At 38.3% G+C, this 24,079-nt stretch overlaps 1 protein-coding gene across 1 annotated transcript in view; it reads left to right on the top strand.

Annotated features, from left to right (window-relative positions):
* The window catches only part of REC114 (REC114 meiotic recombination protein), a 111,310-nt gene that overhangs the window by 27,651 nt on the left and 59,580 nt on the right, over window positions 1-24,079 (top strand). Inside the window, exon 2 of the mRNA XM_068993397.1 lies at window positions 3,368-3,457. Coding sequence (XP_068849498.1) covers window positions 3,368-3,457 — 90 coding nt within the window. The remainder of the gene's footprint in view (window positions 1-3,367; window positions 3,458-24,079) is intronic.

The raw sequence follows: 24,079 nt of genomic DNA, 5'->3' as shown, positions 1-24,079 counted from the left end.
CAGTATCACAGTAATCCAAGTCTATGCCCCAAACAGTAATGCTGAAGAAGCTGAAGTTGAATGGTTCTATGAAGACCTACAAGACTTTCTAGAACTAACACCCCAAAAGATGTCCTTTTCATTATAGGAGACTGGAATGCAAAAGTAGGAAGTCAAGAGATACTTGAAGTAACAGGCAGATTTGCCCCTGGAATATAAAACGAAGCAGGGCACAGGCTCACAGAGTTTTGCCAAGATAATGCACTGGTCAAACACCCTCTTCCAGCAATATAAGAGAAGACTCTACACATGGACACCACCAGATGATCAATACAGAAATCAGATTGATTATATTCTTTGCAGCCAAAGATGGAGAAGCTCTATACAGTCAGCAAAAACAAGACCGGGATCTGACTGTGGCTCAGATCATGAACTCCTTATTGCAAAATTCAGACTTAAATTGAAGAAAGTAGGGAAAACCACCAGACCATTCAGGCATGACATAAATCAAATCCCTTACGATTATACAGTGGAAGTGACAAATAGATTCAAGGGATTAGATCTGATAGACAGAGCACCTGAAGAACTGTGGACGGAGGTTCTTGACATTGTACACGAGGCAGTGATCAAGACCATCCCCAAGAAAAAGAAGTGCAAAAAGGCAAAATGGTTGTCTGAGGAGGCCTTGCAAATAGTTATGAAAAGAAGAGAAGCAAAAGGCAAAGGAGAAAAGGAAAGATATACCCATTTGAGTGCAGAGTTGCAAGGAATAGCAAGGAGAGATAAGAAAGCCTTCCTCAGTGATCAAAAAAATAGAGGAAAAAATAGAATGGAAAAGATTAGAGAGCTCTTCATGAAAATTCGAGATACCAAGGGAACATTTCATGCAAAGATGGGCACAATAAAGGACGGAAATCGTATGGACCTAACAGAAGCAGAAGATATTAAGAAGAGGTGGCAAGAATACACAGAAGAATTACACACACACACACACACACACACACACACACACACACAAAAGAATTACACAAAAAAGATCTTCATGACCCAGATAACCACGATGGTGTGGTCACTCACCTAGAGCCAGACATCCTGGAATACAAAGTCAAGTGGGCCTTAGGAAACATCACTATGAACAAAGCTGGTGGAGGTGATGGAATTCCAGTTGAGCTATTTCAAATCCTAGAAGATGATACTGTGAAAATGCTACACTCAGCATGCAAGCAAATTTGGAAAACTCAGCAATGGCCACAGGACTGGAAAAGGTCAGTTTTCATTCTAATTCCAGAGAAAGGCAATGCCAAAGAATGTTCAAACTACTGCACAATTGCCCTCATCTCACACACTAGCAAGTAATGCTCAAAATTCTCCAAGCTAGGCTTCAATAGTACATGAACTGTGAACTTCCAGATGTTCAAGCTGGATTTAGAAAAGGTAAAGGAACCAGAGATTAAATTGCCAACATCCACTGGGTCATCAAAAAAGCAAGAGAGTTCCAGAAAAACATCTACTTCTGCTTTCTTGACTATGCCAAAGCCTTTGACAGTGTGGATCACAACAAACTGTGGAAAATTCTTCAAGAGATGGGGATACCAGACCACCTGACCTGCCTCCTGAGAAATCTGTATACAGGTTAAGAAGCAACAGTTAGAAGTGGATGTGGAGTGACAGAGTGGTTCCAAATCGGGAAAGGAGTACATCAAGGCTGTATGTATATTGTCACCCTGCTTATTTAACTGATATGCAGAGTACATCATGCAAAATGCCAGGCTGGATGAAGTACAGCTAGAATCAAGATTGCTGGGAGAAATAGCAATAACCTCAGATATGCAGATGACACCACCTTTATGGCAGAAAGAGAAGAAGAACTAAAGAGCCTCTTGATGAAAGTGAAAGAAGAGAGTGAAAAAGTTGGCTTAAAACTCAACATACAGAAAGTGAAGATCATGGATCCAGTCCCATCACTTCATGGCAAATGATGGGAAAACAGTGGAAACAGTGACAGACTCTATTTTCAGGGGCCTCCAAAATCACTGCAGATGGTGACTGCAGCCATGAAATTAAAAGACGCTTGCTCCTTGGAAGGAAAGCTATGACCAACCTAGACAGCATATTAAAAAGCAGAGATATTACTTTGCCAACAAAGGTCTGTCTAGTCAAAGCTATGGTTTTTCCAGTAGTCATGTATGGATGTGAGAGTTGGACTGTAAAGAAAGCTGATGGTGAAGAATTGATGCTTTTGAACTGTGGTGTTGGAAAAGACTCTTAAGAGTCCCTTGGACTGCAAGGAGATCCAACCAGCCTATCCTAAAGGAAATCAGTCCTGAATATTCATTGGAAGGACTGATGCTGAAGCTGAAACTCCAACACTGTGGTCAACACTGATGCGAAGAACTGACTCACTAGAAAAGACCCTGATGCTGGGAAAGATTGAAGGTGGGAGGAGAAGGAAACAACAGAGGATGAAATGGTTGGATGGCATCACCGACTCAATGGACATGAGTTTGAGTAAGCTCCAGGAGTTGGTGATGGACAGGGAAGCCTGGCGTGCTGCAGTCCATGGGGTCGCAAAGAATCAGACATGACTGAGCAACTGAACTGAACTGAGAGAAAAGTCAGTAGGAAATCTTGAGTATCTATGAGTTATTTTGCTTTAATTGTCTCAACTCTCTACCACAACTGTTGAATATATCCAGCAATATAAAATATAATGGGAGTAAATGCACGGTCTTATGTTTAGGTTCAGATGAAGAAAATAAAAGTGTGATTTACCAACATAGATGATGAAGTTTCAGGAGGTTTTGTTGACGTGATCACTTCAGTGGGATTACCCCCACACAAGATCAATGTGAAATAGTAGGTTTCATTATGCAAGTAATGGGAGAAAATGAAATCACACCAAGAGTATTATGGTCAGTTTGGGGTACCCTCTTTTTTAAGAGTGACATTACAAATTAAATCCCATCTCAAGAAAAACACCAGATTTTGAGAGGTTATGAAAATGGAGTATATGGCTGAAGAAACAGACTCTGTAGTATGACAACAACTTGTAAGGTATTAGTCCCATGTTACAGAAAGGAAATTTAGCCTCAAAGATAATGATTTATTAAAATGTAATTCGAAAGTGGTTGACTCAGGCTCCATATCTCTCAATTCCTGATTTAGTATTGTTGTTTTAAAATATTGGTTTTAGTTATATTTTTTTAAAAGCTTGGTTTTTAACCCCTGTATGAGGAGAAACTTGAAACTTTAGGGGAATGATTACAGATTAAATGAGGGAAAGGGAACATTTAGATTGGAAGATCACTGTGAGAAGATAGTTTGGTTTTAACTATCAAAACTAACTAACAGAAACGTCTTAAATACATTTTTCTCTTTCTTTTTCAAGGTTTTTGACTCCAGTGAAGAATCTGGGCATCTTGTTCTCACCATAGTTATATCGGGGCATTTCTTCATTTCCCAAGGACAGACACTGTTGGTAGGTTTTATGCTTATAATATGCATATATGGATATATTTCTTTGTAAGCTTTACATTAATTTTGTATCCTTAAGGTTCTTCAGTCTCATTGAAATTTATCAGGTTCAACAAATTAAGCATTATTGAATGTTCTATAACAGAAATAAAAAGACATAATATTTCCTGCCATTAAAGGGATTTTAGGGTTTTCTTGGGAGTCAAAGTGGATCAAAGGGTTAAGATTAATCAGTATTATAAAGGATTCTTCATTGGAGAGATTGGGTTGAAGACAGGTTAGATTTATAGAGAAATGGATGGAGAGTTTTCCAGATAGAGAACATGTGCAGAGGAATTGTTTAGTAACTGACTTGCTCTCAGTTGGTTGTTGTCGGCTTCCGATGGCCTGCTGCTATGCTTCTCATCTTCAAGGCTCTTATCTCCTTTGCAAAACTTCTTGAACCACCAGTGCATCAGGCTAAGTGCGTTGTTGATGTTTCAAGTTGTCTCTATTGCTTTACAACCCATTTTGAACGCTAATGAAAACTTTGCTCAAATTTGCTTTATGTCTTACATCATTTCTATAGTCTAAAATAAATAGAAAAAAAACACAATAAGTAACTGAAAAGTGAAAGTTGCTCACTCGTGTCTGACTCTGCGACACCATGGACTGTAGCCCACTAGACTCCTCTGTCCAGGGAATTCTCCAGGCAAGAATACTTGCCTGGTAGCTCAGACAGTAAGGAATCTGCCTACAATTCAGGAGACCCAGGTTCAATCCCTGGATCAGGAAGATCCCCTGAAGAAGGGAAAGGCCACCCACTCCAGCATTCTTGGCTGGAGAACTCCTTGGACAGAGGAGCCTGGCAGGCCACAGTCTGTGGAGTTGCAAAGAGTCAGACATGACCAAGTGACTAACACTTTCACTTCCACTTCAGTAAGTTATTAGCAAAAAACTTAAAGCAAGAAATGCACATTAAAATGATGTATAACATAACCACATTTACTTAAGAATGTATTCCAATATCAAACGGCAAAGTTCAGCAGTGCAAAACTGCAGTTACTTTTGTACCAACCTAATAATTCCCTGTGCTATACAATAAGTCTTTCTTCTTTATCTGTTTTATATATTGTAGTTTTATCTGCTAATCCCAAACTCCTAATTTATCCTCTCATCTTTCCCATTTGGTAACCATGATTTGTTTTCTATGTCTGTGAGTCTGTTTGTAAGTAAGTTCATTTATATCGTATCTTAGATTCAACATGTAAGTGATTTATGATATTTGATTTGCTTCACTTAGTATAATAATCTCTAGATTCATCCATGTTGCTGCAGATGGCACAATTTCACCCTTCGTATGGCTGAGTAATATTGTTATGTCTTGGCTGCCATGAACATAGGGGTGCAAGTACTCATTAGTAGAATTGCTAGATCATATGGTTCTATATTTTAGTTTTCTGAGGAACCTCCATACTGTTTTCCATAGTAGTTGCACCAACTTACATTCCCACCAACAGTGCAGGAAGATTCCCTTTACTCCACACTCTCTCTGGCATTCGTTATTTGTTGACATTTTAATTATGGCCATTCTGACCAGTGTGAAGTGATACTTCATTGTAGTTTGGCTTTGGCCTTACTCTCATAAGTAGTGATGCTGAGCATCTTTTTCACATGTCTGGCTATCTGTTTGTCTTCTTTGGAGAAATGTTTGTTTCTAAATTGGGTTGTTTGGTTTTTTGTTGTTGTTGAGTTATATTATCTGTTGGTATATTTTGGAGATTAAACTCTTGTTGGTCACGTCATTTGAAAATGTTTTCTCCCATTCCATAGGTTGTATTTTCATTTTTTAATGCATTGATTCGGTCCCATTTGTTTGTTTTTGTTTTTATTGCCTTAGGAGACTGACCTAAGAAAACATTGCTACGATTTATGTCAGAGAATATTTTGCCTGTGCTCTCTTCTAGGAGTTTCATGGTGTCATATCTGATATTTAAGTCTTTTAATGGCCTTTGTTTTAAAGTCTGTTTTGTCTGATATGAATATCGCTACCCCTGCTTTCCTGTCACTTCTGTTTGCATGAAATATATCTTTTTCTATTTGCTCACTTTCAATCTAAGGGTTTACTTCACCCTAAAATGGGTCTCTGGTAGGCAACATATTGTAGGTGCTTATTTTATATCCAGCCTGCCACTCTGTATCTTTTATTGGAGCACTTAGTTCATTGAAATTTAAAGTAATTATTGATGGATATGTATTTATTAACATTTTAAATCTTGTTTTCCAAAAGCTCTAATTTTATAAAAATGTCTAACATTTAAAATGTTTTTTATTCTGAATACACATAAACACAGACATATCATAGAAAACTTATGGAATAAAATATATAAAGGAAAAATAAAAATCTCCTTGTTTGAAGGTTCATTTTTTTAAAATTGAAGTACAGTTGATTTACAGTATCATGTTAGTCTCAGGTATATGACAAAGTGACTCAGTTACATATATATTTTTCAGATTATCTTCCCATTATAGGTTATTACAAGATATTGAATGAAGTTCCCTGTGCTGAACAGTAAATCCTTGTTGCTTTTCTGTTTTAAATATGGTGGTGTGTATATGTTAATCTCGTGCTCCTAATTTATCCTTCTCTCCCCCTTCACCTTCGGTGACCATAAGTTTGTTTTCTGTGTCTGTTAGTCTGTGTCTGTTCTGTGAATAAATTCATTTAATTGTCTTTCTCTATCTGACTTACTTCACTTGGTATGATAACTTCTACGTCTATTCATGTTGCTACAAATGGCAAAAATTCATTCTTTTTATGGGCCAAGTAATACCCATTGGGTGTACCGGATCTTTATCCATTCATGTGTTGACGGACGTTTAGGTTGCTTCCACGTCTTGGCTGTTGTAAATAGTGTTGCTATGACCATTGATGTACATACATCTTTTCAAATTAAAGTTTTCATTTTCTCTGGATATATGCCCAGGAGTGTGATTGCTGGATCATATGGTAACTATTTTTAGTTTTTTAAGGAATCTCTATCCTGTTTTCCGTAGTGGCTGTCCCACTTTACATTCTCACCAACAGTGCAGGAGTGTTCCCTTTTCTCCACATCCTCTACAGCATTTATTATTTGTAGATTGAAAGTTTATGTTTGAATTGGTATTTAGAAACAAAATGAGTAGAGAAACAAGATAGTTATTAATTTCCAGTCAAAGAAATTGTACAAGAAAAGAAATGTAAGAGGAGGCTATTACATCATTTAGCTGTGATTGATATCTATATTGACATAATAAATTTGTATAGATATTTACTGACTACGTAGACATAATATATTCATTTAACAAATGTTTATTGAGCAATTACTGTATGCTTGGCATTGTTCTAGGTGCTAGGGATACAGCAGTGAACAACAAAAACAAAAATCCCTGTCATGATGGAGTGTCATCGTTCTAGTGGGAACAAGCAGTAATAAATAGGTCAAATATATTTAAAAGATACGAATTTTTAGTGAATCCCTTACACGTTCTGTTATAATATGGCAGCATCCCACAGTTGTATACTGTGACAACTCATCTCGTCACTCTAGTGGAAGATAGCTTTATCTTTGAATGTGAGATGACCTGCAAAGGCATCTTTGTGTTCCTTGTTATTTTTAAAATTCTAGCACTACTTGGACAGTTGTGCTTTATAAGCCGCGATTAGGGCTTCTATCAGTTGCCAGGAGACAAGATTTCTTGTTTAACTTCGAAAGTAGGATATTCCAGATGGTGAACTGATGGATGTCTAGCACAAGCTAATTCTCCTTCAGTGTCATGGATCTTTGCTGAATGGTGACATTGATGCACTTTGACTTCCTCAGACATAGGGTCCCATCCTACTCTTGTCTCTGCTCCATTCTTTTGCGCCAATAGTTGTAGTTGTTACAAACTTTATATCATACTTGGAATGATTTTTGCACAGCAGTAACAAGACCAAGTTTATAAAATTCTAAGACATCACTGTTGAGATGTCTACCGTTTGGTACATGTTGCACATATTTGTATAACAATATTTTAAAAAGTCTTCTTTAAATACTTTCAAAAGATACCTTTATTAAGTTATAATTTACATAAAGTAAAATTCACTAATTTTAAGTGTTCAGTTTGATGTGTTTTGATGAACATATGTATTTGTATAACCACCACACAGTCATGATATAGGACATTTCAATTAATACAGAAAGTTTCCCTGTGCTTCTTGGTAGTTCGTTCTCTCCGCCCACCAGTGGCATCTAGTAAAACCACTGATCTGCTTTCTGTCACCATAGATTCGCCTTTTCTAGAATTTCAGATAAATAAAATCATACAATATGTAGTCCTTTTGTGTCCAGTTTCTTCCACTTAGTGTAATACTTTTGAGAGTCATCCATATCGTTCATTCTTTTCATTACTGAATAGTATTCTGTTATGTGGATAAGCCTAATTTGTTTATCCATTCAATTTTTGATAGACATTGGGTTGTTTCCATTTTTTTTACTATTATGAATGATGCTGGTATAAACATTTGCATACCGCCTTTTGTTTCATTTTTCTTTAGTAAATTCCCAAGAGAGGAACTGTTGCTGGATCTTATGGTACATCTGTGTTTATAAGAAACTGCAAAGCTGTTTTTCAGGGTTGCATTCCTACAAGCAGTGTATGAGGGTTCTGGTTGTTCCATGTCCTCACTGACACTTGGTATTGTCAAGTTTAACCATTTAACTGTTCTTGTACATATGTAGTAGTATCTCATGATGCTTTTAATTTTAATTTCCTTAAAGGCTAATGATATTGACCATCTTTTTGTGTGTATTTACCATTTGTGTATTTTATTAAAGTGTCTTGTTTCTTACTCCCATGTTTAATTGAATTGTCTTTTCATATTTGAGTTATAAGTTCTTATTTTTTCCTTTTTTCACATTTCTTTTTAAACATTTTTATATTGGAGATAGGTGATTAACAATGTTGTGTTAGTTTCAAGTGTACAGCAAAGTTACTCAGTTATACATATATGTTATCTATTCTTTTCTCAGATTCTTTTCCCAGTTTAGGTTGTTATACAATATTGAGCAGCGTCCCCTGTGCTGTGCAGTAGGTGCTTGTTGGTTATCTGTTCTAAGTGCAGTAGTGAGGACAGGCCAATCCCAGACTCCCAATCTGTCTGTCCCTGCCAGAGTTGCCCCTGGCAACAGTAAGTTTGTTCCTTAGTCTGTGAGTATGTTCATGTTTTGTAAACAACTTCACATGTATCATTCATTTCTTCCACATTCTGCATGTAAGTGATATCATGTGGTGTTTGTCTTTGTCTGGCTTCGCTTAGCATGATTCTCTCCAGGTCCACCATCCGTGTTGCTGCAGATAGTGTGGTTTCTTCTTTTAGTGGCTGATTTTCATTCTTTTATTCCGTTGTGTGATATGTTCCACATCCTCTTTATCTGTCAGGGACGCAGGGTTGCTTCCTGGTCTTGGCCATTGTAATCAGTGCTGCAGTGAACATTATGCTGCGTGTGATCCTTTCAAACCATGTTCTCTGGATATATGTTCAGGAGTGGGATTGCTAGATCGTTCGGTAGCTCAATTTTTAGTTTCCCAAGGAACCTCCATACTGCTCTCCATGGTGGATATACCAATTTATGTTCTCACCAATGGTGTCAGAGGGTCCCCTTTTCTCCCCACCCTCTCCAGCATTCATTGTTTTTAGATTTTTTGACAGTGGCCATTCTGACTGGTGTGAGGTGATATCTCATGGTAGTTTTGATTTGCATTTCTCAGTTCTTATTCTGATTATAGCTGTTTTATCAGAAATGTGTTCTGCAAATATTTCATCCAGTCTGTGGCTTACCTTTTCATTTCTTAACAGTGTCTTTTGATGAGCCAAAGCCTAAAATTTTAATGAAGTCCTGTTTTATTCTCTTTGTATGCTATGTAAGAAATTTCCATCTACTCTGAAATTGTAATGATATTTTTCTATGTTTTCTTCTGGAAATTTTATGATTTTAGCCCTTACATTTAGACCTATAGCCCACTATGATTTTTTGTAACATTTCATAACATTAATGTTTATTATTATTTTTGTATAGAATCCTTTCTTCTCTTCAATTAAAGCAATATGGTATTGAAAACATTACTGTTATGGAACATAATAATGGATTTTAGGGAACCTACTTCTGGAACCTCTGAATTAATTTTTAATATATTGTGAGGGATAAGGGTCTGGGTTAATATAACAATTGTCCCAGCATCATTTGTTGCAAAGTCTATTTGTCATTGAAATTACCTTGGCACCATTTTTAAAAATCAGTTTGCTGTGTATGTGTGGGTCTATTTCCAAACTTTCTTTTCTCTTCTATTGACCTAAATGTCTGTTCTTACTCTAATAACATACTGTCTTGATTACTTGAGCTTTGTTGTAATTTTTGAAATTGGTAGAGTAATTCCTCCGTGTTCTTTCTCTAAGTTGTTCTGTTATTTGCATTTCCATTTAAATTTTGGAGTCAGCCTTCCTGCAAAAAAACCTGCTGGGTTTTTGATTGGAATTCCTTTGAATCTATAAATCATCTTGGGGAGAACTGACATCTTAATAGAGTCTTCTGACCCATGAACATGTTATAACTCTCCATTTATTTATATCTTTTATTTATTCCATTTATTCATAAACTCTCTCGGCAGTGAATTTGTAGTTTTCACAATAGGTCTTATGACATATTTAGCTAAATTTGTCCACAAATACTTTATAGTTAGGTTAAAATAGAATTTTTAAAAATCTGAATATCTAATAATTTGTTGCTAATGAGCAAAAATATATTTGAATTTTTTCATGTTCACCTTATCCTGTGATCTTGCTGAAGTCATTTATTCTTCAGCTTTTTTGTAGGTGTTTTGTAGTTTTGTCTACATAGGTGATCTGTTGTCTGTCCTCCTTTCAGTCTACATACTCTGCCCCCCTCCCTGCTATTTGCCCCCAGTGCCCCCTAGCACTGGCTAGGATATCCATTATGATGCTGAATGGAAATAGTGACAGTTGATACCCTTGTCTTGTTCCTGGTCTTGGGAGAAAAGCATTCAGTCTTCACCAGTAAGTATAGTGTTAGCTGTAGGGTTTTTGTCAGTAACCCTTTATGAGACTGGGGAAGTTACCTTCTGTTTTAGGTTGCTGAGAGTTTTCAATCATGAATAGGGGTTGAATTTTGTTGAATGATGTTTCTGTATCTATTGAGAAGTTTATTTCCTCTTTTTAGTTCTGTTGATGTTAAAAACTTTAAAAATATTTAGCTGTTACAGATCAATGTTTATTATAGAAATTTTATTTTTACTTAGGTATATGTGTGTATAAAAATAATAACACACATTTTAAAAAACTTTTTGGAAAAAATCTTGATGCTGAGAAAGATTGAAGGCAAAAGGAGAAGAGGGCAGCAGAGGATGAGATGGTTAAATAGCATTACCAACTCAATGGACATGAATTGTAGCAAACTCTGGGAGATAGTGAAGGACAGAGAAGGCTGGTGTGCTGCAGTCCATGGAGGGGGTGTTGCAAAGAGTCAGACACAACTTAGCAACTGAACCACAACATTTAAAAAACATTTTGCCCCTAAATCAAAGGATAGTTTTGTCAGTTTATGCAGTGTAGTCAATATTTTCTGGGTTCCACAAGAACCAACACATAGAAGAGGAAACATTTTCAGATTATAGCACATTTCATTTGCAGTTTTGTGTTGGTATTACATTTACATGCCCTCTCTCTTCATACTAATCTGGATTGTGATATATTTTTAGAATTTTTCCCATAAAAGGTAGGGACAGGATAGCCATGGAAAGTTTTAGCCACTTCCTTTTTAGTATGAGAATCTAATTATTGGCATGGATTAAAATGCACTGTATTTATACTATCAAATTTTGTAGAAGCTGCACAACTCCTCCCCCCAAAAAAGTACAAACTCACTTTTTTCAGAAAGATTAATTGCTCAGGCCCGGTAACAGCTCCCTCTGTGATGTTATTTTATAGAAATCCAAACAGGCTTTGAGCTCTCTGCTTGGACTTGGGCAGCTATTTAGATTTGATTTCCCTTAAACTTCATAGTTCTTTGCCACCTCCTGTGAGGTCCATGGGAACTTAATGCTTCAGATTAAACTGTAGCTTGGTACAGTAGTACCATAGGTTTCCATTTTGCCTGTTAAATTAGCACCTGCATCCATGTAAGAACATTATTGCCAAAAAGCTCCATTCAGAACCACCACTAGGCCATTCTGTTGTTATTTATTTCAAAGGGTTGGTACAACCAAAGGGCTGGGAGACATTGGCTCCATCTTCAGTCTACCATGGCCCAAGTTCAACTGGATTCCCCTTTCCAGTCAGTCTTGGATTTTGAACAGATTCTCTCTTATATATTGTGGGCTTTTAAACTTTGTTTTTAATCCTGATAAAATACACACACATGAAACTTAACATCTTCACCATTGTTAAGTATACATGAAGTACATTCACGTTTTGTGCAGTCATCGCCAATTCAGAATATCTCCAGAATTCATCTTGAAAAACTGAAACTCTGTACTTATTAAATAACTCCTTTCGCCTCTCTCCCAGCTTAGCCCCTGGCAACAGACAGGCTACTTTCTGTCTCTGAATGTGACTACTTTAGTTACCTCATGTGTGTAGAATCATACCGTGTTTGTCTTTTTGTGACTGGCTTATGTCACTGAGTACAGTGTCCTCAAGATTCATTTAGTTAAAGTCTGTGTCAGAATTTCCTTCTTTCTTAAGGCTGAATAATGTTCCATTGCATGTATATACCACGTGCTGTTTATCCATTCTTCTGTTGATGGACACTAGGTTTGTTTCCACCTTTTGCCTATTGTGAGTAATGGTGCTATGAACATGGGTGTTTAAATATCTCTTTGAGACTCTGATTTCAGTTCTTTTGGGTATATACCCAGAAGGGTTAATGGAACATAGAGTAATTCTATTTTTTGAGAAACTACCATACTTTTTTCCCACAGTGGCTACCCTATTTTACACTCCCATCAAGAGTGCACAAAGGTTCCAGTATCTCTACATCCTCACTTATGGTTGTTATTTTCTTTTTTTTTTTTAATTGTAGTATATAATTGACATATACCATTATTAGTTTCAGGCGTACAGTGGTTCGATATTTTGTACCTTGCAAAATGATCACCACAATAATCTAGTTAACATCCATCACCTTCCATAGTTAACAAATTTTTTTTCTTATGAAGAGAACTTGTAAGATCTGTTCTCTTATAGCAACTTTTGAATATGCAATATAGCACACATCTTCCTTAATATGTGATTATGTCCTGATAAATCCATCATAAATTTAAAATATTCATTCAAAAATTGATTTAATCACGTAGCCTACTAAACATTATGGCTTAGCCTTGTTGTTGTTGTTCAGTCACTCAGTCATTCCAACTCTTTGTGACCCCATGGACTGAAGCACACCAGGCTTCCCCGCCCTTCACCATCTCCTGTAGCTTGCTTAAATTGACGTCCATTGAGTCAGTGATGCCATCTAACCATCTCATCCTCTGTTGCCTCTTCTCCTGCCTTCAGTCTTTCCCAGCATTGGTCTTACCCAGTGAATTGGCTCTTTGCATCAGGTGGCCAAAGTATTGGAGCTTCAACATCAGTCCTTCCAATAAATATTCAGGGTTTAGGAATGACTGGTTTGATCTCCTTGCTGTCCAAGGGACTCTCAAGAGTCTTCTCCACACAGTTTGAAAGCGTCAATTATTTGGCACTCAGCCTTCTTTATGGTCCTACTTTCACATCCATATACAACTACTGGAAAAACCATAGTTTTGACTATATGGACCTTTGTCGGCAAAGTAACGTCTCTGCTTTTTAATATGCTGTCTAGGTTTGTCATATTTTTTCTTCCAAGGAGTCATAGCTTTCTTCCAAGGAGCAAGGATCTTTTAATTTCAGTAGCTTAGTCTAGCCTATGGGAGAAGGCAAGGGCACCCCACTCCAGTACTCTTGCCTGGAAAATCCCATGGAAGGAGGAGCCTGGTAGGCTGCAGTCCATGGGGTCGCTAAGAGTCAGACATGACTGAGTGACTTCACTTTCACTTTTCACTTTGTTGCATTGGAGAAGGAAATGGCAACCCACTCCATTGTTCTTGCCTGGAGAATCCCAGGGACGAGGGAGCCTGGTGGGCTGCCATCTATGGGGTCACACAGAGTCAGACACGACTGAAGCGACTTAGCAGCAGCAGCACCTAGTCTATCTTAAATGTACTGAGAACATTTACATTTGCCTACAGCTTACTCCTTGGAAGGAAAGTTATGACCAACCTAGATAGCATATTGAAAAGCAGAGACATTACTTTGCCAACAAAGGTCCATATAGTCAAGTCTATGGTTTTTCCAGTGGTCATGTATGGATGTGAGAGTTGGACTGTGAAGAAAGCTGAGCACCAAAGAATTGATGCTTTTGAACTGTGGTGTTGGAGAAGACTCTTGAGAGTCCCTTGGACTGCAAGGAGATCCAACCAGTCCATTCTAAAGGAGATCACCCCTGGGTGTTCTTTGGAAGGACTGATGCTAAAGCTGAAACTCCAGTACTTTGGCCACCTCATGTGAAGAGTTGACTCATTGGAAAAGACTCTGATGCTGGGAGGGATTGGGGGCAGGAGGAGAAGGGGATGACAGAGGATGAGATGGCTGGATGGCATCACCGACTCAATGGATATGAGTTTGAGTGAACTCTGGGAGATGGTGATGGACAGGGAGGCCTGGCATGCTGCGATTCATGGGGGCGCAGAGTCGGACAAGAATTGAGTGACTGAACCAAACTGAACAGCTTGTGAAAATCATCTAACACAAAGCGTATTTTGTAAAGTGTTGAATATCTCATGTAATTTATTGAATTCTGCACTGAAAGTGAAAAACGGAATGATTTTAAGTGTATTGGTTGTTTATCCTCATGATCAGGTAGTATTTGGGGGAGCTACAGCTCACTGTCGCTGCCAGGCATCACGAGAGAGTACTGTACAGCATATTGATAGCATGGGGGGAAGATCAAAATTCAAAGTAGTTTTACTGGATTTATATTGCTTTTGTACCATCATAAAGTCTAATTGTTAAACTGAATCATCATAAGTTGGCAACTGTCTGTATTATTAACTATAGTCACCTTGGTATACCTTACATCCCCAGGACTTCAGTTCAGTTCAGTTCAGTCACTCAGTTGTGTCCAACTCTTTGTGACCCCATGGACTGCAGCACGCCAGGCCTCCTTGTCCATCACCAACTCCCAGAGTTTACTCCAACTCACGTCCATTGAGTCAGTGATGCCATCCAACTATCTCATCCTCTGTCGTCCCCTTCTCCTCCTGCCTTCAATCTTCCCCAGCATCAGGGTCTTTTCAGATGAATCAGTTCTTCGCATCAGGTGGCCAGAGTATTGGAGTTTCAGCTTCAACATCAGTCAGCATCCCCAGGACTTAACTTATTTTATAACAAGAAGTTTCAGTCTTTTGATCCCTTTTACCATTTCTCCCACTCCTGACCCCAACCCTGGCAATTGCTGATTTAGTTGCTGTATCTATAAGCTTGTTCCTTTGTTTTTATTTTTAGATTCCATGTATAAGTAAGATCATACAGTATTTGTCTTGGTCTGAATTAATTCACTTAGCATGATGCCCTCAAGGTGCTTTCACGTTGGCAGATGACAAGATTTCATTTTTTTATGGATTGAATAATAGTCCTTTGTATATGTAAACCACATCTTTATTCATTCATTGATGGCACTTGAGATTGTTTCCATATCTTGGCTGTTAAAAATAATGCTGCAGTGAACATGGGGTACATATATTTTTTTCAAGATAGAATTTTAATTTTCTTCAAGTAAGTACTTTGTGGGATTGCTAAAGCATATGGTTCTATTTTTAATCTTTAATTTAAAAGTTCTATTTTTAGATTTTTGAGGAACTTCCATAGTGTTTTCCTCATCAGTTCACACTTCCACCAACAGTGCACAAAGGTTTCCTTTTCTCCACATCACTGCTAATACTTGTTATTTCTTGGCTTTTTCATTATAGACATTCTAACAGGTATGAGTTGATACCTCATTGTGATTTTGATTTGCATTTTCCTAATGATAAAATCACTGCAGATGGTGATTGCAGCCATGAAATTAAAAGATGCTCACTCCTTGGAAGAAAAGTTATGACCAACCTAGCTAGTATATTCAAAAGCAGAGACATTACTTTGCCAACTAAGGTCCATCTAGTCAAGGCTGTGGTTTTTCCTGTGGTCATGTGTGGATGTGAGAGTTGGACTGTGAAGAAGGCTGAGCGCCGAAGAATTGATGCTTTTGAACTGTGGTGTTGGAGAAGACTCTTGAGAGTCTCTTGGACTGCAAGGAGATCCAACCAGTCCATTCTGAAGGAGAGCAGCCCTGGGATTTCTTTGGAGGGAATGATGCTAAAGCTGAAACTCCAGTACTTTGGCCACCTCATGTGAAGAGTTGACTCATTGGAAAAGACTCTGATGCTGGGAGGGATTGGGGGCAGGAGGAGAAGGGGACAACCAAGGATGAGATGGCTGGATGGCATCACTGACTCAATGGATGTGAGTCTGAGTGAACTCCGGGAGATGGTGATGGACAGGGAGGCCTGGCGTGCTGCGATTCATGGGGTCGCAAAGAGTCGGACATGACTGAGTGACTGAACTGAACTAACTGAATGATAAGTGATGTTGAGCATCTTTTAATATGCCTGCTGGCCATCTGTATGTCCTCTTGGGAAATATTTCTGTTCAGATCTCTGCTTATTTCTTAATTAGATTGTTTGGGGTTTTTTGCTGTTGAGTTGTAGGAGTTCTTTATGTTTGGGTATTAACCTTTATCAGATATATGATTTGCAAATATTTTCTCCTATTAGTATGTTACCTTTTCATTTTGTTGATGGTTTCCTTTGTTATGAAGAAGCTTTTTAGTTTGATGATGTAGCCCTACTTGTTTATTTTTACTTTTGTTGCTTTTGCTTTTGATGTCAGATTCAAAAAATTATCACCAAGACCTTTGTCAAGGAGCTTACTATAAATATCTGTTTTCTTCTTAGAGTTTTATGGTATCAGGCCTTATATTCAAGTCTTTAATCCATTTTAAGTTATTTTTTGTTTATGGTGTAAGATAATGGTCCAGTTTCATTCTTTTCCATGTGGCTGTCCAGTTTTCCCAACATCGTTTATTAAGGGATTGTCCTTTCCCCATTGTGTATTCTTGGCTCATTTGTGGTAAATTAGTTGATTGTATATGCTGGGTTTGTTTCTGAGCTTACTATTCTGTTTCATTGATCTATGTATCTTTTTTTATGCCAATATCATACTGTTTAATTATTATAGCTTTGTAATATAGTTCAAAATCAGGGTACATGGTGCCTCTAGCTTTGACCTTCTTTCTCAAGATTGCTTTGGCTATTCAGGGTATTTTGTGGTTTCATTAAAATTTGGAGATTGTTTGTTCTACTTACGTAAAAAGTGCCACTAGAATTTTGACAGGGATTGCATTGAATATGTAGATTGCTTTGGGTACTGTGGACATTTTAACACTTAGTTCTTCCAATCCATGAGCATGGACTCTTTCCATTTATTTGTGTCTTCTTTTTCATTATGTCTTACAGTTTTCAGTATACATGTCTTTAACCTCCTTGGTTAAATTTATTCCTAGGTATTTTATTCTTTTCGATGCAATTGTAAATGAGTTTTGTAATTTCTCTTTCTGGTAGTTTATTATTAGTGTATAGAAATGCAGCAGATTTTTATATGCTGATATTGTATCCCCTAGCTTTATTGGATTAATTTGTTAGTCCTAACAGTTTTTTGGTGGAGTCTTGAGGGTTTTCTGTACAATATCATGTCATCTGCAAACAGAGATAATTTTACTTCTTCCTTTCCAAGATGAATGCCTTTTTCTTTTTGTTGCCTAACTGATCTGGCTAGGACTTCCACTATAGTAAGTCCCCTGCATATGAACCTTCAAGTTGTGAACTTCCAAAGATGCACATGTGTGTTCCATCAACATCAGGTATGAGTGAAATTGCAGCTTGCCCCGCCCCCATCTCCTAGAGCTGAGGATCCTTCAGCCCTGCCGTCTCCCACCTCCTCTCGTTCCTCCAGTCAGTAACTCTTCTTGCCTGTCCACTTGATGCTCCCTGTGCCAGCTGTTGTACTGTGCTGCTGTACTTTTCAATGTACTATAAGATTACATTTCTTTTTTAATTTTTGTGTTTGTTTTTTTATGTATTATTTCTGTGAAAAGTATTTTAAACCTATTATAGTGCAATACGATTGAGCTGATTGTGTTAGTTGGGTATCTAGGCTAACTTTGTTGGACTTACAAAGGTACTCTCAGAACAGAATGTGTTCATAAGTAGGGAACTTACTATACTATGTTGAATAAAAGTGGCTAAAGAGCGGGCACCCTTGTGTTGTTCCTAACCTTAGTTGGAAAGTTTTCAGCTTTTATCATTGAGTGTGATGTTAGCTGTGGGTTTGTTATATTTGCCCTTTATTACGTTGAAGAATATTCTTTCTATACCCACTTCGTTGAGTTTTTTTTTTAAGTCGTAAATGGATGTTGAATTTTGTCAAGTACTTTTTCTGGATATGTTAAGATGATCTGTTGATTTTTATCCTTCATTTTAATGTGGTGTATCCCATTGCTTTGCAGATGTTGAACCATCCTTGCATCCCTAAAATAAATCCCCCTTGATTGTGATGTATGATCCTTTTAACATATTATTGAATTAGGCTTGCTAATGTTTTGTTGAGGATGTTTACATCTCCATTCATCGGGGATAGTAGCCTGTGACTTTCCTTTCTTGTGGCATCCTTGTCTGGTTTTGGTAGCAGGATAATGCTAGCCTCATAAAATGAGTCTGCAAATGTTGCCTTTTTGATTTTTGGAACCTCTTCTATTTTCTGGACGAGTTTGAGAAGGTTTGAAATTAATTCTTTAAATGTTTGATAGAATTCACCAGTGAAGCCATCTGATCCTGATGGATTATTTTTTAAGCGGTTTTTAATTACTGGTTTGATCTCACTAGTAGCTGATTTGTTTAGATTTTCTGTTTTTCATGACTCAGTATTGGTAGGTTGTCTAGGAATTCTCGTCTAGGTTGCCCAGGTTGTTGGCATCTAATTGTGCGTTACATTGCTCAAATGTAGTTCTTATGACCCTTTGTATCTCCCTGGTGTCAGTTGTCTCTTCTTTCATTTCTCATTTTCTTTGAGTCTTCTTTTTCTTGTTGAGTGTTGAAGCCAGCTACAGGTTTGTTGATTTGGTGTGTCTTTTCAAAGAACCAGCTCTTAGTTTCATTGATATTTTTTCCTGTTGTCTTCTTAGTCTCCCCCTTTTCAGTTATTTTTAACAGTAGCCATTATAATGGGTGTAAGGTCATACCTCATTGCATTTCCTTAATAATTGGTGATATTGAACATCTTTTCATTTGCTAGCTTGCAATTCATATGTCTTCTTAGGAGAAACGCTTATTCTGATCTTTGCCTGTTTTCTGATTGGGTTTTTGTTATTGTTGAACTAACTGTGGGATTAAGTTTTTAAAACTATGATACGTCTCCAAACACACACACACACACACACACACACACACACACACACACACACACACACACACACACACACACACACACACACACACACACACACACACACAGACACACAGACACACACACACACACACACACACACACACACACACACACACACACACACACACACACACACACACACACAGTTAAGCTGGTGAATGCAGGTGTTTTTTATTTTTGTTTTTTGCTAGGTTCCACATGATTTTCTTCTTCTTTCAGCTTGCATTGAGGGCAGGATGAGCCCTGTGGGCCTTTTTAAGGCTAGGGACGTGGAGGTGTGGCTTTTCTGGGGCACAGGGTTCTGTACCGTGCTCATGCAGCCACCCTTAAGTATAAGACTGCTCTTGCCACCTGCTTCTTCGCTACCCTCTCAGTGCTGCTTGGCTCCTCCTGTCCAGGTGCTGGAGTTACTGATCATAGTGAACTTACCCTTCAGTGAGCTGCCATCTGTTTCCTTTCTCTCAACCCCTTTTTTTTAATGTGGACTTCATAACTTCTTTTGGAATAGTTCTCTACATTTATTTTTTTGTTTGTTTGTTTTTGTTTTTTTTTTAGTTCTCTACATTTAAAAACATATTCTGGACTTCCCTGGTGATCCAGTGGCAAAGAATTTACCTGCCAGTGGAGGGGACATGGGTTCGATCCCTGGTCCAGGAATATCCCACATACCATGGGGCAGCTAAGCCCGTGCACAACTACTGAAGCCTGTGCACCCAGTTGCCCATGCCCCGCAACAAGAGAAGCCACCCCAGTGAAAAGCCTGTGCACCATGGCCAGAGAGTAGTCTCCACTCACCACAACTAGAGAAAGCCCATGCGCAGCCCTGAAGACCCAGCACAGCTAAACAGATAAATAATAAGTCAAATAAAATTTTAAAAACCTATTCTGTTTACAATTATAAATCTATAAGGATCTGCCTTTTATCAGCATCTCCCTTCTCAACTCAGAAGTTGCAGAATCCAGAGTCTTAAGCTAAGATTCTTAAAAGATAGCCAAAGTGAAAGTCACTCAGTCATGTCCAACTGTTTGCGAACCCATGGACTATACAGTCCATGGAATTCTCCAGACCAGATTGGAGTGGGTAGCCTTTCCCTTCTCCAGGGGATCTTCCCAACCCAGGTATTGAATCCAGGTCTCCCACATTGCAGGCGGTTTCTTTACCAGCTGAAACACAAGGGAAGCCCAAGAATACTGGAGTGGGTAGCCTATCCCTTCTCCAGGGGATCTTCCCGACCAAGGAATTGAACTGGGATCTCCTGCACTGCAGGCTGATTCTTTACCTACTGAGCTATCAGGGAAGCAAAGATAGCCAAATGGGGGAAATTATTCTCTAATACTTACTTTAGCCTCTGTTTCCAGGCATTCCCTTTTATCTCAGTTGGTTCTGATCCAGCCCAAGTGTCTTCACCTAAACAAAATTATGTCTGTAACGAGAAGTTAAATGGCCTTGAGACAATTTTAATTCTGTTTTCTTGGGAAATACAGGTCATCCTGGAAATGGGGTTCATAGTTTTTGGTTTATCTTACTTTTCACATTTAGCTAAAATATTCTTCCCAAAGGAATAGATTGTTAACCAGTGAAAATGTTATATTCCTATTTAAGTGAGCTCTGGAACTGTCAAGCATTAATTTTAACTCAGTTAATATTACAAAATATTTGTCCAATCTCTTTAATAAGTGGTGCTGGGAAAACTGGTCAACCACTTGTAAAAGAATGAAACTAGAACACTTTCTAACACCATACACAAAAATAAACTCAAAATGATTAAAGATCTAAATGTAAGACCAGAAACTATAAAGCTCCTAGAGGAAAACAAAGGCAAAAAACACTCTGACATAAATCACAACAGGATCCTCTATGACCCACCTTCCAGAGTAATGGAAATAAAAGCAAAAATAAACAAATAGGGCCTAATTAAACTTGAAAGCTTTTGCACAACGAAGGAAACTATAAGCAAGGTGAAAAGACAGCCTGCAGAATGGGAGAAAATAATAGCAAACAAAGAAACTGACAAAGAATTAATCTCAAAAATATACAAGCAGCTCATGCAGCTCAATTCCAGAAAAATAAACGACCCAATCAAAAAATGGTCCAAAGAACTAAACAGACATTTCTCCAAAGAAGACATACAGATGGCTAACAGACACATGAAAAGATGCTCAATATCACTCATTATCAGAAAAATGCAAATCAAAAGCACAATGAGGTACCATCTCACGCCGGTCAGAATGGCTGCTATCAAAAAGTCTACAAACAATAAATGCTGGAGAGGGTACAGAGAAAAGGGAACCCTCTTACACTGTTGGTGGGAATGCAAACTAGTACAGCCACTATGGAGAACAGTGTTGTGATTCCTTAAAAAACTGGAAATAGAACTGCCATACGACTCAGCAATCCCACTGCTGGGCATACACACCAAAGAAACCAGAAATGAAAGAGACACATGTACCCCAATGTTCATTGCAGCACTGTTTATAATAGCCAGGACATGGAAGCAACCTAGATGTCCGTCAGCAGATGAATGGATAAGAAAGCTGTGCTACATACACACAATGGAATATTACTCAGCTATTTAAAAGAATGCATTTGAATCAGTTCTAATGAGGTGGATGAAACTTGAGCCGATTATACAGAGTGAAGTAAGTCAGAAAGAAAAACACCAAAACAGCATACTAACACATATATATGGAATTTAGAAAGATGGTAATGATGACCCTATATGCGAGATGGCAAAAGAGACACAGATGTAAAGGACAGACTTTTAGACTCTGTAGGAGAAGGCGAGGGTGGGATGATTTGAGAGGATACCACTGAAACATGTATATTACCATATGGAAAGAGATCGCCAGTCCAGATTCGATGCATGAGACGGGGTGCTCAGAACCGGTGCACTGGGATGACCCTGAGGGATGGGATGGGGAGGGAGGTGGGAGAGGGGTTCAGGATGGGGAGCACATGTACACCCGTGGCTGATTCATGTCAATGTATGGCAAAAACCACTACAATACTGTAAAGTAATTAGCCTCCAATTAAATAAATTAATTTTTAAAAATATTTGTCCAAATCACAGTCTTAATTTCAAAGTTTCCTGAGAGGAAAAATTTGGCACAAACTTTTAAAATCAAGTAAATTCTTTAAATTAGAACCAGTCTTTGGTCACTTCTTCAGGAAGGATCAAGGAAGACAAAGTCCTCCCTAATTTTATTATTACCCACATCTCACTTTTAAAACTACTGGCATCAATTAATACCAGGTTTTTGTGTGTTTTCTCCTGCAGAAAGAGTTGGGCTAGCAAGAGTTAATAAAGCATTTTGCTGCTCTGTTTTTGTACTTTCCCCCATTAAATGCATTTCAGCTCTTATGCATTCCTGGTCTGAAGAGTTGCTGACTACGCATCCCAGAGCCACGTGAGAGCGAATCTCTTCCACATCCCTTGGCTTTTCAGCTTCCTTTGGGGATCTGTGATCATCCTCCCCACCTTAGTGAGGTGCCAGGTGAATTAGGCCTTAGACTATCTTGTCTTTCCTCTTTTCGATTATTCATTGGGCTCAACTTTTCAGAGGTAAAGAGAACAGTCTGTGAACTCCACTCCGTGACTACTGCAGGGAAAAACTCACATAAGTGCTCTCATCTCTCTTGTCTCTGCCCATATTTTCTTCACTTGTCTTCCCAATATTCCTTCCAAACTTTAAACGAGGGTGGTGGTATGTCTGCCAGTCCAGTCTCACTTCTGATGCCAACTGATGTATTTCAGATGAATGGAGGGAGAAAGCACATTTATACATAGTGGAGTTACATTAATTTCCTTAATTAATTGGCAAAGGCAGTAGAATCTTATTAAAAGCAAGGTGACCACTCATGGCAGCAGTAGATACAGTGAATCTCAGCAGAGCATTCCCTGACCCTGTTGTCTGATGACACCATTTTTGCCAGGCTCTGGAAAAACCTCTTTTTTCCTAAGCCATAACCTTTTTATACTTGGGATTCATGTTGATGTTCAGTCACCAAGTCATGATCAACTCTTTGCAACCCCGTGGACTATAGCATTCCAGGCTCCTCTGTCCTCCACTATCTCTTGAATTTTGTTCAAATTCATGTCCATTGAGTCAGTGATGCTATCTATCCATGAGGTGGCCAAAGTATTGGAGCTTCAGCAACAGCCCTTCCAGTGAATATTCAGGGTTGATTTCCTTTAGGATTGACTGGTTTGATCTTCCTGCAGTCCAAGGGATTCTCAAGAGTCTTCTCTAACACCACAGTTTGAAAGCATCAATTCTTTGGCGCTCAGCCTTCTTTACGGTCCAACTCTCACATCTGTACATGACTACTGGAAAAACCACAGCTTTGACTATACGGACCTTGGTTGGCAAAGTGATGTCTCTGATTTTTAATACCCTGTCTAGGTTCATCATAGCTCTCCTTCCAGTGAGCAAGCGTCTTTTAATTTCGTGGCTGCAGTCACCATCTGCAGTGATTTTGGATCCCAAGAAAATAAAACCTGTCACTTCTTCCATTTTTTACCCTTCTATTTGCCATGAAGTGATGGAACCAGATGCCATGATCTTAGTTTTTTGAATGTTGAGTTTTAAGCCAGCTTTGTCACTCTCTTCTTTCACCTTTATCAAATGACTCTTTAGTTCCTCTTTGCTTTCTGCCATTAAAGAGGTATCATCTGCATATCTGAGGTTGTTAATATTTCTCCCGGCAGTCTTGATTCCAGCTTGCGATTCATCCAGCCCAGCATTTTGCATGGTGTACTCTGCATATAAGTTAAATAAGCAGGGTGACATTATACAGCCTTGATGTACTCCTTTCCCGATTTGGAACCAGTCAGTTGTTCATGTCCAGTTCTAACTGTTGTTTCTTGACCTGCGTACAGGTTTCTCAGGAGGTCTATCTAGTACTCCCATCTGTTTAAACATTTTCCACTGTTTGTTTTGATCCACGTAGTCAAGGGCCTTACCGCAGTCAGTGGAGCAGAGGTAGACATT

The sequence above is a fragment of the Capricornis sumatraensis genome, chromosome 2 (assembly GCF_032405125.1).
Source record: "Capricornis sumatraensis isolate serow.1 chromosome 2, serow.2, whole genome shotgun sequence".
Lineage (NCBI taxonomy): Eukaryota > Metazoa > Chordata > Mammalia > Artiodactyla > Bovidae > Capricornis > Capricornis sumatraensis.
The sequence above is the reverse complement of the archived record's forward strand: the minus strand, read 5'-3'. Positions and strand labels throughout refer to the sequence as shown.